We start from the raw sequence: 15604 nt of genomic DNA on the forward strand, positions 1-15604 counted from the left end.
CTCAGTCTACTGACAAGGTGTAGGCTGTGGTTCTATGGCACAGCTCAGTCTACTGACAAGGTGTAGGCTGTGGTTCTATGGCACAGCTCAGTCTACTGACAAGGTGTAGGCTGTGGTTCTATGGCACAGCTCCGTCTACTGCCAAGGTGTAGGCTGTGGTTCTATGGCACAGCTCAGTCTACTGCCAAGGTGTAGGCTGTGGTTCTATGGCACAGCTCAGTCTACTGCCAAGGTGTAGGCTGTGGTTCTATGGCACAGCTCAGTCTACTGCCAAGGTGTAGGCTGTGGTTCTATGGCACAGCTCAGTCTACTGACAAGGTGTAGGCTGTGGTTCTATGGCACAGCTCAGTCTACTGCCAAGGTGTAGTCTGTGGTTCTATGGCACAGCTCAGTCTACTGCCAAGGTGTAGGCTGTTGTTCTATGGCACAGCTCAGTCTACTGACAAGGTGTAGGCTGTGGTTCTGTGGCACAGCTCAGTCTACTGCCAAGGTGTAGTCTGTGGTTCTATGGCACAGCTCAGTCTACTGCCAAGGTGTAGGCTGTGGTTCTATGGCACAGCTCCGTCTACTGCCAAGGTGTAGGCTGTGGTTCTATGGCACAGCTCAGTCTACTGCCAAGGTGTAGGCTGTGGTTCTATGGCACAGCTCCGTCTACTGCCAAGGTGTAGGCTGTGGTTCTATGGCACAGCTCAGTCTACTGCCAAGGTGTAGGCTGTGGTTCTATGGCACAGCTCCGTCTACTGCCAAGGTGTAGGCTGTGGTTCTATGGCACAGCTCAGTCTACTGACAAGGTGTAGGCTGTGGTTCTATGGCACAGCTCAGTCTACTGCCAAGGTGTAGGCTGTGGTTCTATGGCACAGCTCAGTCTACTGACAAGGTGTAGGCTGTGGTTCTATGGCACAGCTCAGTCTACTGCCAAGGTGTAGGCTGCGGTTCTATGACACAGCTCAGTCTACTGCCAAGGTGTAGTCTGTGGTTCTATGGCACAGCTCAGTCTACTGCCAAGGTGTAGGCTGTGGTTCTATGGCACAGCTCAGTCTACTGCCAAGGTGTAGGCTGTGGTTCTATGGCACAGCTCAGTCTACTGCCAAGGTGTAGGCTGTGTTTCTATGGCACAGCTCAGTCTACTGCCAAGGTGTAGGCTGTGGTTCTATGGCACAGCTCAGTCTACTGACAAGGTGTAGGCTGTGGTTCTATGGCACAGCTCAGTCTACTGACAAGGTGTAGGCTGTGGTTCTATGGCACAGCTCAGTCTACTGCCAAGGTGTAGTCTGTGGTTCTATGGCACAGCTCAGTCTACTGACAAGGTGTAGGCTGTGGTTCTATGGCACAGCTCAGTCTACTGCCAAGGTGTAGGCTGTGGTTCTATGGCACAGCTCGGTCTACTGACAAGGTGTAGGCTGTGGTTCTATGGCACAGCTCAGTCTACTGCCAAGGTGTAGGCTGTGGTTCTATGGCACAGCTCAGTCTACTGCCAAGGTGTAGGCTGTGGTTCTATGGCACAGCTCAGTCTACTGCCAAGGTGTAGGCTGTGGTTCTATGGCACAGCTCAGTCTACTGCCAAGGTGTAGGCTGTGGTTCTATGGCACAGCTCAGTCTACTGACAAGGTGTAGGCTGTGGTTCTATGGCACAGCTCAGTCTACTGACAAGGTGTAGGCTGTGGTTCTATGGCACAGCTCAGTCTACTGCCAAGGTGTAGGCTGTGGTTCTATGGCACAGCTCGGTCTACTGACAAGGTGTAGGCTGTGGTTCTATGGCACAGCTCAGTTTACTACCAAGGTGTAGGCTTTGGTTCTATGGCACAGCTCAGTCTACTGACAAGGTGTAGTCTGTGGTTCTATGGCACAGCTTGGTCTACTGCCAAGGTGTAGGCTGTGGTTCTATGGCACAGCTCAGTCTACTGCCAAGGTGTAGGCTGTGGTTCTATGGCACAGCTCAGTCTACTGCCAAGGTGTAGGCTGTGGTTCTATGGCACAGCTCGGTCTACTGACAAGGTGTAGGCTGTGGTTCTATGGCACAGCTCGGTCTACTGACAAGGTGTAGGCTGTGGTTCTATGGCACAGCTCAGTCTACTGCCAAGGTGTAGGCTGCGGTTCTATGACACAGCTCAGTCTACTGCCAAGGTGTAGGCTGTGGTTCTATGGCACAGCTCAGTCTACTGCCAAGGTGTAGGCTGTGGTTCTATGGCACAGCTCAGTCTACTGCCAAGGTGTAGGCTGTGGTTCTATGGCACAGCTCAGTCTACTGCCAAGGTGTAGTCTGTGGTTCTATGGCACAGCTCAGTCTACTGCCAAGGTGTAGGCTGTGGTTCTATGGCACAGCTCAGTCTACTGCCAAGGTGTAGGCTGTGGTTCTATGGCACAGCTCAGTCTACTGCCAAGGTGTAGGCTGTGGTTCTATGGCACAGCTCCGTCTACTGCCAAGGTGTAGTCTGTGGTTCTATGGCACAGCTCAGTCTACTGCCAAGGTGTAGGCTGTGGTTCTATGGCACAGCTCAGTCTACTGCCAAGGTGTAGGCTGTGGTTCTATGGCACAGCTCAGTCTACTGACAAGGTGTAGGCTGTGGTTCTATGGCACAGCTCAGTCTACTGACAAGGTGTAGTCTGTGGTTCTATGGCACAGCTCCTGTGCACAAAGTATCCTTAAAATCAAGCAGGGCTGATTGGGGTTAGGGGTTAGGGTGAGTAGTCTTAGGGGTTAGGGGTAAGGGTGAGTAGTCTTAGGGGTTAGGGGTTAGGCATTAGGGGTTAGGGTGAGTAGTCTTAGGGGTTAGGGTGAGTAGTCTTGGGGGTTAGGGGTTAGGGTGAGTAGTCTTAGGGGTTAGGGGTAAGGGATGAGTAGTCTTAGGGGTTAGGCATTAGGGGTTAGGGTGAGTAGTCTTGGGGGTTAGGGGTTAGGGTGAGTAGTCTTAGGGTTTAGGGGTTAGGGTGAGTAGTCTTTGGGGTTAGAGTTAGGGGTTTGGGGTTTGGGGTTAGGGGTTAAGGTGAGTCGTCTTAGGGGTTAGGGTGAGTAGTCTTAGGGGTTAGGGCTTAGGGTGAGTAGTCTTAGGGGTTAGGGTGAGTAGTCTTAGGGGTTAGGGTTAGGGGTTAGGGGTTTGGGGTTAGGGGTTAGGGGTTAGGGTGAGTAGTCTTAGGGGTTTGGGGTTAGGGGTTAGGGCGAGTAGTCTTAGGGGTTAGGGGTAAGGGTGAGTAGTCTTAGGGGTTAGGGGTTAGGCATTAGGGGTTAGGGTGAGTAGTCTTAGGGGTTAGGGTGAGTATTCTTGGGGGTTAGGGGTTAGGGTGAGTAGTCTTAGGGTTTAGGGGTTAGGGTGAGTAGTCTTTGGGGTTAGAGTTAGGGGTTAGGGGTTTGGGGTTTGGGGTTAGGGGTTAAGGTGAGTCGTCTTAGGGGTTAGGGTGAGTAGTCTTAGGGGTTAGGGCTTAGGGTGAGTAGTCTTAGGGGTTAGGGTGAGTAGTCTTAGGGGTTAGGGTTAGGGGTTAGGGGTTTGGGGTTAGGGGTTAGGGTGAGTAGTCTTAGGGGTTTGGGGTTAGGGGTTAGGGCGAGTAGTCTTAGGGGTTAGGGGTTAAGGTGAGTAGTCTTAGGGGTTAGGGTGAGTAGTCTTAGGGGTTAGGTTTAGGGGTTAGGGTTCGGGGTTAGGGTTAGGGGTTAAGGTTAGGGGTTAGGGTTAGGGGTTAGGGTTAAGGTTAGGGTGAAGGGTTAAGGTTAGGGGTTAGGGTTAAGGTTAGGGTTAGGGTTCGGGGTTAGGGTTATACCCCTTTAGGTATACCCCTTTAGGTATAACCTCTACTACTATAGCCCGTAGAATGCCACTGAGTAGCACGTTCAGAAATGGGTTAGGGGTTAGGGTTAGGGGTTAGGGGTTAGGGTTAGAATGCCACTGAGTAGCACATTCAGAAATGGGTTAAGGTTAGGGTTAGGGTTAAGGTTAGGGGTTAAGGTTAGGGGTTAGGGGTTAGGGTTAGGGTTAAGGTTAGGGGTTAGGGTTAGGGTTAGGGGTTAGGGTTAGGGGGGTTAGGGGTTAGAATGCCACTGAGTAGCACGTTCAGAAATGGGTTAAGGTTAGGGGTTAGGGTTAGGAGATAGGGTTAGGGGTTAGGGTTTAGGGTTAGGGATTAGGGGTTAAGGTTAGGGGTTAGGGGTTAGGGTTAGGGGTTAAGGTTAGGGGTTAGGGTTAGGGGTTAAGGTTAGGGGTTAGGGTTAGGGTTAGGGTTAGAGGTTAGGGTTAGGGGTTAAGGTTAGGGTTAGGGGTTAGGGGTTAGAAATGCCACTGAGTAGCACGTTCAGAAATGGCAACAAAAGACGGTCAACAAGTAAATCATAAAGAAGAAGGTTTTGAAGTGATACAGATCTCTCCTGTATTTAGGAGATATAACGAAGCTCAGGCAATATAAATACATATGTCATTTTCTTTACACATATTTACCCCATTTTGTGGGTCGGTTCAAATCTACCTTCATAATTCCATTCATTTTTCAAACCAGCACCGGGTACCTTCAGATGAAGTGTCTCATGGTCTGCCAAACAGCGTTCTCGCTCAGCCACCTTTCACTGCCGATGCAGAACATCAGCGGACGATTGGATTGAGACGCAGCCAATGCAAAAATATATCTATCTTAGATTGATATCTGTACCATAAACTGATCTGTCTAGCTGAAACCGATCTCTCTAGCTGAAACTGATCTGTCTAGCTGAAACTGATTTCTCTAGCTGAAACAGATCTATGTAGCTGAAACTGATCTCTCCAGCTGAAACTGATCTGTCTAGCTGAAACTGATCTGTGTAGCTGAAACTGATCTCTCCAGCTGAAACTGATCTGTCTAGCTGAAACAGATCTATGTAGCTGAAACTGATCTCTCCAGCTGAAACTGATCTGTCTAGCTGAAACTGATCTGTCTAGCTGAAACCGATCTCTCTAGCTGAAACTGATCTGTCTAGCTGAAACTGATCTGTCTAGCTGAAACAGATCTGTCTAGCTGAAACAGATCTATGTAGCTGAAACTGATCTCTCTTGCTGAAACTGATCTCTCCAGCTGAAACAGATCTGTCTAGCTGAAACTGATCTGTCTAGCTGAAACCGATCTCTCTAGCTGAAACTGATCTGTCTAGCTGAAACTGATCTGTCTAGCTGAAACAGATCTGTCTAGCTGAAACAGATCTATGTAGCTGAAACTGATCTCTCTTGCTGAAACTGATCTCTCCAGCTGAAACTGATTTCTCTAGCTGAAACCGATCTCTCTAGCTGAAACTGATCTGTCTAGCTGAAACTGATCTGTCTAGCTGAAACTGATCTGTCTAGCTGAAACAGATCTATGTAGCTGAAACTGATCTCTCCAGCTGAAACTGATCTCTCCAGCTGAAACTGATTTCTCTAGCTGAAACAGATCTGTCTAGCTGAAACAGATCTGTCTAGCTGAAACTGATCTGTCTAGCTGAAACAGATCTATGTAGCTGAAACTGATCTCTCCAGCTGAAACTGATTTCTCTAGCTGAAACAGATCTATCTAGCTGAAACAGATCTGTCTAGCTGAAACTGATCTGTCTAGCTGAAACAGATCTATGTAACTGAAACAGATCTATCTAGCTGAAACAGATCTGTCTAGCTGAAACAGATCTATCTAGCTGAAACAGATCTGTCTAGCTGAAACCGATCTGTCTAGCTGAAACTGATCTGTCTAGCTGAAAACTATCTCTCTAGCTGAAACTGATCTGTCTAGCTGAAACTGATCTCTCCAGCTGAAACTGATTTCTCTAGCTGAAACAGATCTATCTAGCTGAAACAGATCTGTCTAGCTGAAACTGATCTGTCTAGCTGAAACAGATCTATGTAGCTGAAACAGATCTATCTAGCTGAAACAGATCTGTCTAGCTGAAACAGATCTATCTAGCTGAAACAGATCTGTCTAGCTGAAACAGATCTGTCTAGCTGAAACTGATCTGTCTAGCTGAAACCTATCTCTCTAGCTGAAACTGATCTGTCTAGCTGAAACTGATCTGTCTAGCTGAAACAGATCTATGTAGCTGAAACGGATCTCTCCAGCTGAAACTGATCTCTCTAGCTGAAACAGATCTGTCTAGCTGAAACTGATCTGTCTAGCTGAAACTGATCTCTCTAGCTGAAACAGATATCTCTAGCTGAAACAGATCTGTCTAGCTGAAACAGATCTCTCTAGCTGAAACTGATCTCTCCAGCTGAAACTGATCTCTCTAGCTGAAACAGATCTATCTAGCTGAAACTGATCTATCTAGCTGAAACAGATCTGTCTAGCTGAAACTGATCTGTCTAGCTGAAACTGATCTGTCTAGCTGAAACTGATCTCTCTAGCTGAAACAGATATCTCTAGCTGAAACAGATCTGTCTAGCTGAAACAGATCTCTCTAGCTGAAACAGATATCTCTAGATTAAACTGACACATTTTGATGGGGATTTTTTTATTATGTTACTTAGATGGATGGGTTTAGGGTTAGGGTTCTTACCTGTTGGTCAAACAGAGTCCAGAACATGGGAAGGGGGATGTAGAGAAACAGAACCTTCAGCACCATCTTCACCTGGGCCACCAGCAATTTCTGGAGGAGAGGAGGAGGAAAGAGGAGGATGGGAGGAGAGAAGAAAGGAGAGGAGGGGGAGAGAGGAGGACGGGAGGAGGAGAGGAGAAGGAGAGAGGAGGATGGGAGGAGGAGAGCAGAAAGAGAGGAGGAGGAGAGAGGAGGAGAGCAGAAAGGAGAGGAGGAGAGAGGAGGATGGGAGGAGGAGGAGAGAAGAAAGGAGAGGAGGAGGAGAGAGGAGGATGGGAGGAGGAGAGCAGAAAGGAGAGGAGGAGAGAGGAGGATGGGAGGAAGAGGAGAGGGGAGGATGGGGAGGAGGAGGAGGAGGAGGAGGAGAGCAGAAAGGAGAGGAGGAGGAGAGAGGAGGACAGGAGGAAGAGGAGAGCAGAAAGGAGAGGAGGAGGAGAGAGGAGGACAGGAGGAAGAGGAGAGGGGAGAGAAGAAGGAGGAGGAGAGAGGAGGATGGGAGGAAGAGGAGAGAGGAGGACGGGGAGGAGGAAGAGAGAAGAAAGGAAAGGAGGAGAGAGGAGGATGGGAGGAAGAGGAGAGGGGAGGACGGGGAGGGGGAGGAGAGAAGAAAGGAGAGGAGGGCGAGAGAGGAGGACGGGAGGAGGAGGAGAGAATAAAGGAGAGGAGGAGGAGAGAGAGAGGAGGACAGGAGGAAGAGGAGAGGGGAGAGAAGAAGGAGGAGGAGAGAGGAGGACGGGGAGGAGGAGGAGAGAAGAAAGGAGAGGAGGAGGATAGAGGAGGACGGGAGGAGGAGGAGAGAGGAGAGAAGGAGGAGGAGAGAGGAGGACGGGGAGGAGGAGGAGATGGGAAGGAGAGAGGAGGACGGGAGGAGGAGGAGAGCAGAAAAGAGAGGAGGGGGAGAGCAGGAGGAGAGCAGAGAGGAGAGAAAAAGGAGGAAGAAGAGGAGAGGAAGGATTTATTAATGTGTTCTCCGTGTTGTAAACATCCTTCAGTTGCCTTTCATTTTCACCAGTTTTATGAACTGCTAATTTGGTTGTGCTGGTTTTCCCATTGACCAATGAACATGGCCCTACGTCATATTTCTCATCGGCCCAGTCCATCCAGTGTTCTCTCTTAGGGAACGTCTTGCTGCGATGCCTGAAGCGGTTCTTTATGGCAAACTAGAGAGGAGCAAAAGAACACAAAAACACTGAATAGTGTCTGTATACTGTCTGTATGTTATTAGACTGTCTTACCCCCTTACTGTCTGTATGCTATCTGACTGTCTTACCCCCTTACTCTCTGTATGCTATCTGACTGTCTTACCCCCTTACTGTCTGTATGTTATTAGACTGTCTTACCCCCTTACTGTCTGTATGTTATTAGACTGTCTTACCCCCTTACTGTCTGTATGTTATTAGACTGTCTTACCCCCTTACTGTCTGTATGCCACTAGACTGTCTTACCCCCTTACTGTCTGTATGTTACTAGACTGTCTTACCCCCTTACTGTCTGTATGTTATTAGACTGTCTTACCCCCTTACTGTCTGTATGTTACTAGACTGTCTTACCCCCTTACTGTCTGTATGTTATTAGACTGTCTTACCTCCTTACTGTCTGTATGTTATTAGACTGTCTTATCCCTTACTGTCTGTATGTTATTAGACTGTCTTATCCCTTACTGTCTGTATGTTATTAGACTGTCTTACCCCCTTACTGTCTGTATGTTATTAGACTGTCTTACCCCCTTACTGTCTGTATATTATCTGACTGTCTTACCCCCTTACTCTCTGTATGCTATCTGACTGTCTTACCCCCTTACTGTCTGTATGTTACTAGACTGTCTTACCCCCTTACTGTCTGTATGTTATTAGACTGTCTTACCCCCTTACTGTCTGTATGTTATTAGACTGTCTTATCCCTTACTGTCTGTATGTTATCTGACTGTCTTACCCCCTTACTCTCTGTATGCTATCTGACTGTCTTACCCCCTTACTGTCTGTATGTTATTAGACTGTCTTACCCCCTTACTGTCTGTATGTTATTAGACTGTCTTACCCCCTTACTGTCTGTATGCCACTAGACTGTCTTACCCCCTTACTGTCTGTATGTTACTAGACTGTCTTACCCCCTTACTGTCTGTATGTTATTAGACTGTCTTACCCCCTTACTGTCTGTATGTTACTAGACTGTCTTACCCCCTTACTGTCTGTATGTTATTAGACTGTGTTACCCCCTTACTGTCTGTATGTTATTAGACTGTCTTACCCCCTTACTGTCTGTATGCTATCTGACTGTCTTACCCCCTTACTGTCTGTATGTTATTAGACTGTGTTAACCCCTTACTGTCTGTATGTTATTAGACTGTCTTACCCCCTTACTGTCTGTATGTTATTAGACTGTCTTACCCCCTTACTGTCTGTATGCTATCTGACTGTCTTACCCCCTTACTCTCTGTATGCTATCTGACTGTCTTACCCCCTTACTGTCTGTATGTTATTAGACTGTCTTACCCCCTTACTGTCTGTATGTTATTAGACTGTCTTACCCCCTTACTGTCTGTATGTTATTAGACTGTCTTACCCCCTTACTGTCTGTATGCCACTAGACTGTCTTACCCCCTTACTGTCTGTATGTTACTAGACTGTCTTACCCCCTTACTGTCTGTATGTTATTAGACTGTCTTACCCCCTTACTGTCTGTATGTTACTAGACTGTCTTACCCCCTTACTGTCTGTATGTTATTAGACTGTCTTACCTCCTTACTGTCTGTATGTTATTAGACTGTCTTATCCCTTACTGTCTGTATGTTATTAGACTGTCTTATCCCTTACTGTCTGTATGTTATTAGACTGTCTTACCCCCTTACTGTCTGTATGTTATTAGACTGTCTTACCCCCTTACTGTCTGTATGTTATCTGACTGTCTTACCCCTTACTGTCTGTATGTTATTAGACTGTCTTACCCCCTTACTGTCTGTATGTTACTAGACTGTCTTACCCCCTTACTGTCTGTATGTTATTAGACTGTCTTACCCCCTTACTGTCTGTATGTTATTAGACTGTCTTACCCCCTTACTGTCTGTATGTTATCTGACTGTCTTACCCCCTTACTCTCTGTATGCTATCTGACTGTCTTACCCCCTTACTGTCTGTATGTTACTAGACTGTCTTACCCCCTTACTGTCTGTATGTTATTAGACTGTCTTACCCCCTTACTGTCTGTATGTTATTAGACTGTCTTACCCCCTTACTGTCTGTATGTTACTAGACTGTCTTACCCCCTTACTGTCTGTATGTTATTAGACTGTCTTACCCCCTTACTGTCTGTATGTTACTAGACTGTCTTACCCCCTTACTGTCTGTATGTTATTAGACTGTCTTACCCCCTTACTGTCTGTATGTTATTAGACTGTCTTACCCCCTTACTGTCTGTATGTTATCTGACTGTCTTACCCCCTTACTGTCTGTATGTTATTAGACTGTCTTACCCCCTTACTGTCTGTATGTTATTAGACTGTCTTACCCCCTTACTGTCTGTATGTTATTAGACTGTCTTACCCCCTTACTGTCTGTATGCTATCTGACTGTCTTACCCCCTTACTCTCTGTATGCTATCTGACTGTCTTACCCCCTTACTGTCTGTATGTTATTAGACTGTCTTACCCCCTTACTGTCTGTATGTTATTAGACTGTCTTACCCCCTTACTGTCTGTATGTTATTAGACTGTCTTACCCCCTTACTGTCTGTATGCCACTAGACTGTCTTACCACCTTACTGTCTGTATGTTACTAGACTGTCTTACCCCCTTACTGTCTGTATGTTATTAGACTGTCTTACCCCCTTACTGTCTGTATGTTACTAGACTGTCTTACCCCCTTACTGTCTGTATGTTATTAGACTGTCTTACCTCCTTACTGTCTGTATGTTATTAGACTGTCTTATCCCTTACTGTCTGTATGTTACTAGACTGTCTTACCCCCTTACTGTCTGTATGTTATTAGACTGTCTTACCTCCTTACTGTCTGTATGTTATTAGACTGTCTTATCCCTTACTGTCTGTATGTTACTAGACTGTCTTATCCCTTACTGTCTGTATGTTATTAGACTGTCTTACCCCCTTACTGTCTGTATGTTACTAGACTGTCTTACCCCCTTACTGTCTGTATGTTATTAGACTGTCTTACCCCCTTACTGTCTGTATGTTATTAGACTGTCTTACCCCCTTACTGTCTGTATGTTACTAGACTGTCTTACCCCCTTACTGTCTGTATGTTATTAGACTGTCTTACCCCCTTACTGTCTGTATGTTATTAGACTGTCTTACCCCGATACACTTGCAGACCTCCAGCATAATGTTGCCTTTAGGAGCAGTCTTGTTGTACATGCCACTGCCCATAATGAACACGACTGTGGAAACACAGAAAGGCATCCACCTCTGTTAACTAGACAGAGACAGAGTTGTGATCAATACTGATGGCTGATAGAGGCAAGGAGAGGAAGGAAGCTCCTCCATGTCGTGGTAACAGTACTCACTGAGAGCCACCACCATGAGGGCTGCAGGGACGCCTCTGAGGATGAGGATAATGACAGTAGACAGGAGATACACATTGGCCTGGAGGAGAGAACACACATGCCTCTGGCTCACTGCGCTATTGGATGGAGAAACTGGCCCTATTGCACAGGCATAACCAGAGTCAAGTCTGACCAGGTATTGTGTTAGTTTAGGGTTAGTAATGTCAAGTCTGACCAGGTATTGTGTTAGTTTAGGGTTATGGTCGTACCTCTGAGGATGGGTGTAATGACAGTAGACAGGAGAACAGGTATTGTGTTAGTTTAGGGTTATGGTCGTACCTCTGAGGATGGGTGTAATGACAGTAGACAGGAGAACAGGTATTGTGTTAGTTTAGGGTTATGGTCGTACCTCTGAGGATGGGTGTAATGACAGTAGACAGGAGAACAGGTATTGTGTTAGTTTAGGGTTATGGTCGTACCTCTGAGGATGGGTGTAATGACAGTAGACAGGAGACTACCAGCGTTGATTGACAGGTAGAAGATGGAGAAGAATGTGCTCCTCTGTTTCTCCTGGAGAATGTATGGACAGGAGGACAGGAAGACAAGAGGACAGGAGGACAGGAGGACAAGAGGACAGGAAGACAAGAGGACAGGAAGACAGGAAGACAAGAGGACAGGAAGACAGGAGGACAAGAGGACAGGAAGACAAGAGGACAGGAAGACAGGAGGACAGGAGGACAGGAGGACAGGAAGACAGGAGGACAGGAGGACAGGAAGACAGGAGGACAGGAAGACAGGAGAACAGGAGACATGGACAGGAGGACAGGAGACAAGAGGACAGGAAGACAGGAGACAAGAGGACAGGAGGACAGGAGGACAGGAGACATGGACAGGAGGACAGGAGACAGGAGGACAGGAAGACAGGAGGACAGGAGGACAGGAGGACAGGAGGACAGGAGACATGGACAGGAGGACAGGAGGACAGGAAGACAGGAAGACAGGAGGACAGGAGGACAGGAGGACAGGAGGACAGGAGGACAGGAGACATGAAGACAGGAGGACAGGAGGACAGGAGACAGGAGGACAGGAGGACAGGAGGACAGGAGACATGGACAGGAGGACAGGAGGACAGGAGGACAGGAGGACAGGAGGACAGGAGACATGGACAGGAGGACAGGAGGACAGGAGGACAGGAGGACAGGAGACAAGAGGACAGGAGGACAGGAGACATGGACAGGAGGACAGGAGGACAGGAGACAAGAGGACAGGAGGACAGGAGGACAGGAGACATGGACAGGAGGACAGGAGGACAGGAGGACAGGAGACATGGACAGGAGGACAGGAGGACAGGAGGACAGGAGGACAGGAGACATGGACAGGAGGACAGGAGGACAGGAGACATGGACAGGAGGACAGGAGGACAGGAGACAAGAGGACAGGAGGACAGGAGACAAGAGGACAGGAGGACAGGAAGACAAGAGGACAGGAGGACAGGAGGACAGGAAGACAAGAGGACAGGAGGACAGGAGGACAGGAGAACAGGAGGACAGGAGGACAGGAAGACAAGAGGACAGGAGGACAGGAGGACAGGAAGACAAGAGGACAGGAGGACAGGAGAACAGGAGACATGGACAGGAGGACAGGAGAACAGGAGGACAGGAGGACAGGAAGACAAGAGGACAGGAGGACAGGAGGACAGGAAGACAAGAGGACAGGAGGACAGGAGGACAGGAGACATGGACAGGAGGACAGGAGGACAGGAGACATGGACAGGAGGAAAGGAGGACAGCAGGACAGGAGGACAGGAGGACAGGAGGACAGGAGACATGGACAGGAGGACAGGAGGACAGGAGAACAGGAGGACAGGAGGACAGGAAGACAAGAGGACAGGAGGACAGGAGGACAGGAAGACAAGAGGACAGGAGGACAGGAGAACAGGAGACATGGACAGGAGGACAGGAGAACAGGAGGACAGGAGGACAGGAGACATGGACAGGAGGACAGGAGGACAGGAGGACAGGAGACATGGACAGGAGGACAGGAGGACAGGAGACAAGAGGACAGGAGGACAGGAGACATGGACAGGAGGACAGGAGGACAGGAGACAAGAGGACAGGAGGACAGGAGGACAGGAGACATGGACAGGAGGACAGGAGGACAGGAGACAAGAGGACAGGAGGACAGGAGGACAGGAGACATGGACAGGAGGACAGGAGGACAGGAGGACAGGAGGACAGGAAGACAGGAGAACAGGAGACAGACAGGAGGACAGGAGGACAGGAGACATGGACAGGAGGACAGGAGGACAGGAGGACAGGAGGACAGGAGACATGGACAGGAGGACAGGAGACATGGACAGGAGGACAGGAGGACAGGAGGACAGGAGACATGGACAGGAGGAAAGGAAGACAGGAGACATGGACAGGAGGACAGGAGGACAGGAGACATGGACAGGAGGAAAGGAGAACAGGAGACATGGACAGGGGGACAGGAGACATGGACAGGAGGACAGGAGGACAGGAGGACAGGAGACATGGACAGGAGGAAAGGAGAACAGGAGACATGGACAGGAGGACAGGAGACATGGACAGCAGGACAGGAGGACAGGAGGACAGGAGGACAGGACAGGAGGACAGGAGGACAGGAGGACAGGAGACATGGACAGGAGGACAGGAGGACAGGAGACATGGACAGGAGGACAGGAGGACAGGAGACAGGAGGACAGGAGGACAGGAGGACAGGAGGACAGGAGGACAGGAGACATGGACAGGAGGACAGGAGGACAGGAGGACAGGAGGACAGGAGACATGGACAGGAGGACAGGGACAGGAGGACAGGAGACATGGACAGGAGACATGGACAGGAGGACAGGAGACATGGACAGGAGGACAGGAGACAGGACAGGAGGACAGGAGACATGGACAGGAGGACAGGAGGACAGGAGACATGGACAGGAGGACAGGAGGACAGGAGACATGGACAGGAGGACAGGAGGACAGGAGGACAGGAGACATGGACAGGAGGACAGGAGGACAGGAGAACAGGAGACATGGGCAGGAGGACAGGAGGACAGGAGACATGGACAGGAGGACAGGAGAACAGGAGGACAGGAGACATGGACAGGAGGACAGGAGGACAGGAGACATGGACAGCAGGACAGGAGGACAGGAGACATGGACAGGAGACATGGACAGGAGGACAGGAGGACAGGAGACATGGACAGGAGGACAGGAGGACAGGAGGACAGGAGGACAGGAGGACAGGAGGACAGGAGACATGGACAGGAGACATGGACAGGAGGACAGGAGGACAGGAGACATGGACAGGAGGACAGGAGGACAGGAGGACAGGAGGACAGGAGGACAGGAGACATGGACAGGAGGACAGGAGGACAGGAGAACAGGAGACATGGACAGGAGGACAGGAGGACAGGAGACATGGACAGGAGGACAGGAGGACAGGAGGACAGGAGGACAGGAGGACAGGAGACATGGACAGGAGGACAGGAGGACAGGAGACATGGACAGGAGGACAGGAGGACAGGAGACATGGACAGGAGGACAGGAGACATGGGCAGGAGACATGGACAGGAGGACAGGAGAACAGGAGACATGGACAGGAGGACAGGAGGACAGGAGGACAGGAGACATGGACAGGAGGACAGGAGACATGGACAGGAGGACAGGAGACATGGACAGGAGGACAGGAGGACAGGAGGACAGGAGGACAGGAGGACAGGAGGACAGGAGGACAGGAGACATGGACAGGAGGACAGGAGGACAGGAGACATGGACAGGAGGACAGGAGGACAGGAGACATGGACAGGAGGACAGGAGGACAGGAGGACAGGAGACATGGACAGCAGGACAGGAGGACAGGAGACATGGACAGGAGGACAGGAGGACAGGAGACATGGACAGGAGACATGGACAGGAGGACAGGAGGACAGGAGGACAGGAGAACAGGAGGACAGGAGACATGGACAGGAGGACAGGAGGACAGGAGACATGGACAGGAGGACAGGAGACATGGACATGAGGACAGGAGACATGGACAGGAGACATGGACAGGAGGACAGGAGGACAGGAGACATGGACAGGAGGACAGGAGGACAGGAGAACAGGAGGACAGGAGACATGGACAGGAGGACAGGAGGACAGGAGACATGGACAGGAGGACAGGAGACATGGACAGGAGGACAGGAGGACAGGAGACATGGACAGGAGACATGGACAGGAGACATGGACAGGAGAACAGGTTTAGAACTGCAAACATCTGACCTTGACACTTGTGTCTAACCATAGCTCGCAGAACCATCTATCTGCTGGAGATTCAAGGTTCTGCTGGAGATTCAAGGAGATTCATCCACATTCAGCAACATGATGCTCTATAACCTTTGACCTAAATGCACCTTCCAGTAGGTATCCAGGGTTAATGGTTATTAAACAACCATCTGGGATGTGTTCTGCTGGTCCAGCACTGATAATGACTGAAGTCACGTTGATAAACCATGCTGATCACTACTTCCTGAGTCTGGAGTCTACACTACTGTAAAGACCGAGGTCAGTAGAGACAGACTCTAAAATGGAGTCTACACTA

At 49.4% G+C, this 15604-nt stretch overlaps 1 protein-coding gene across 1 annotated transcript in view; it reads right to left on the reverse strand.

Annotated features, from left to right (window-relative positions):
• LOC135543146 (solute carrier family 15 member 1-like) overlaps positions 1-15604 on the reverse strand; it is a 109801-nt gene that overhangs the window by 63566 nt on the left and 30631 nt on the right. Inside the window, 5 exon segments of the mRNA XM_064970226.1 lie at positions 6473-6562; positions 7585-7671; positions 10818-10900; positions 11027-11059; positions 11437-11575. Of these exon segments, the coding sequence (XP_064826298.1) occupies positions 6473-6562; positions 7585-7671; positions 10818-10900; positions 11027-11059; positions 11437-11575 (432 nt within the window).

The sequence above is a fragment of the Oncorhynchus masou genome, chromosome 7, assembly GCF_036934945.1.
Source record: "Oncorhynchus masou masou isolate Uvic2021 chromosome 7, UVic_Omas_1.1, whole genome shotgun sequence".
NCBI classification, from domain to species: Eukaryota; Metazoa; Chordata; class Actinopteri; order Salmoniformes; family Salmonidae; genus Oncorhynchus; species Oncorhynchus masou.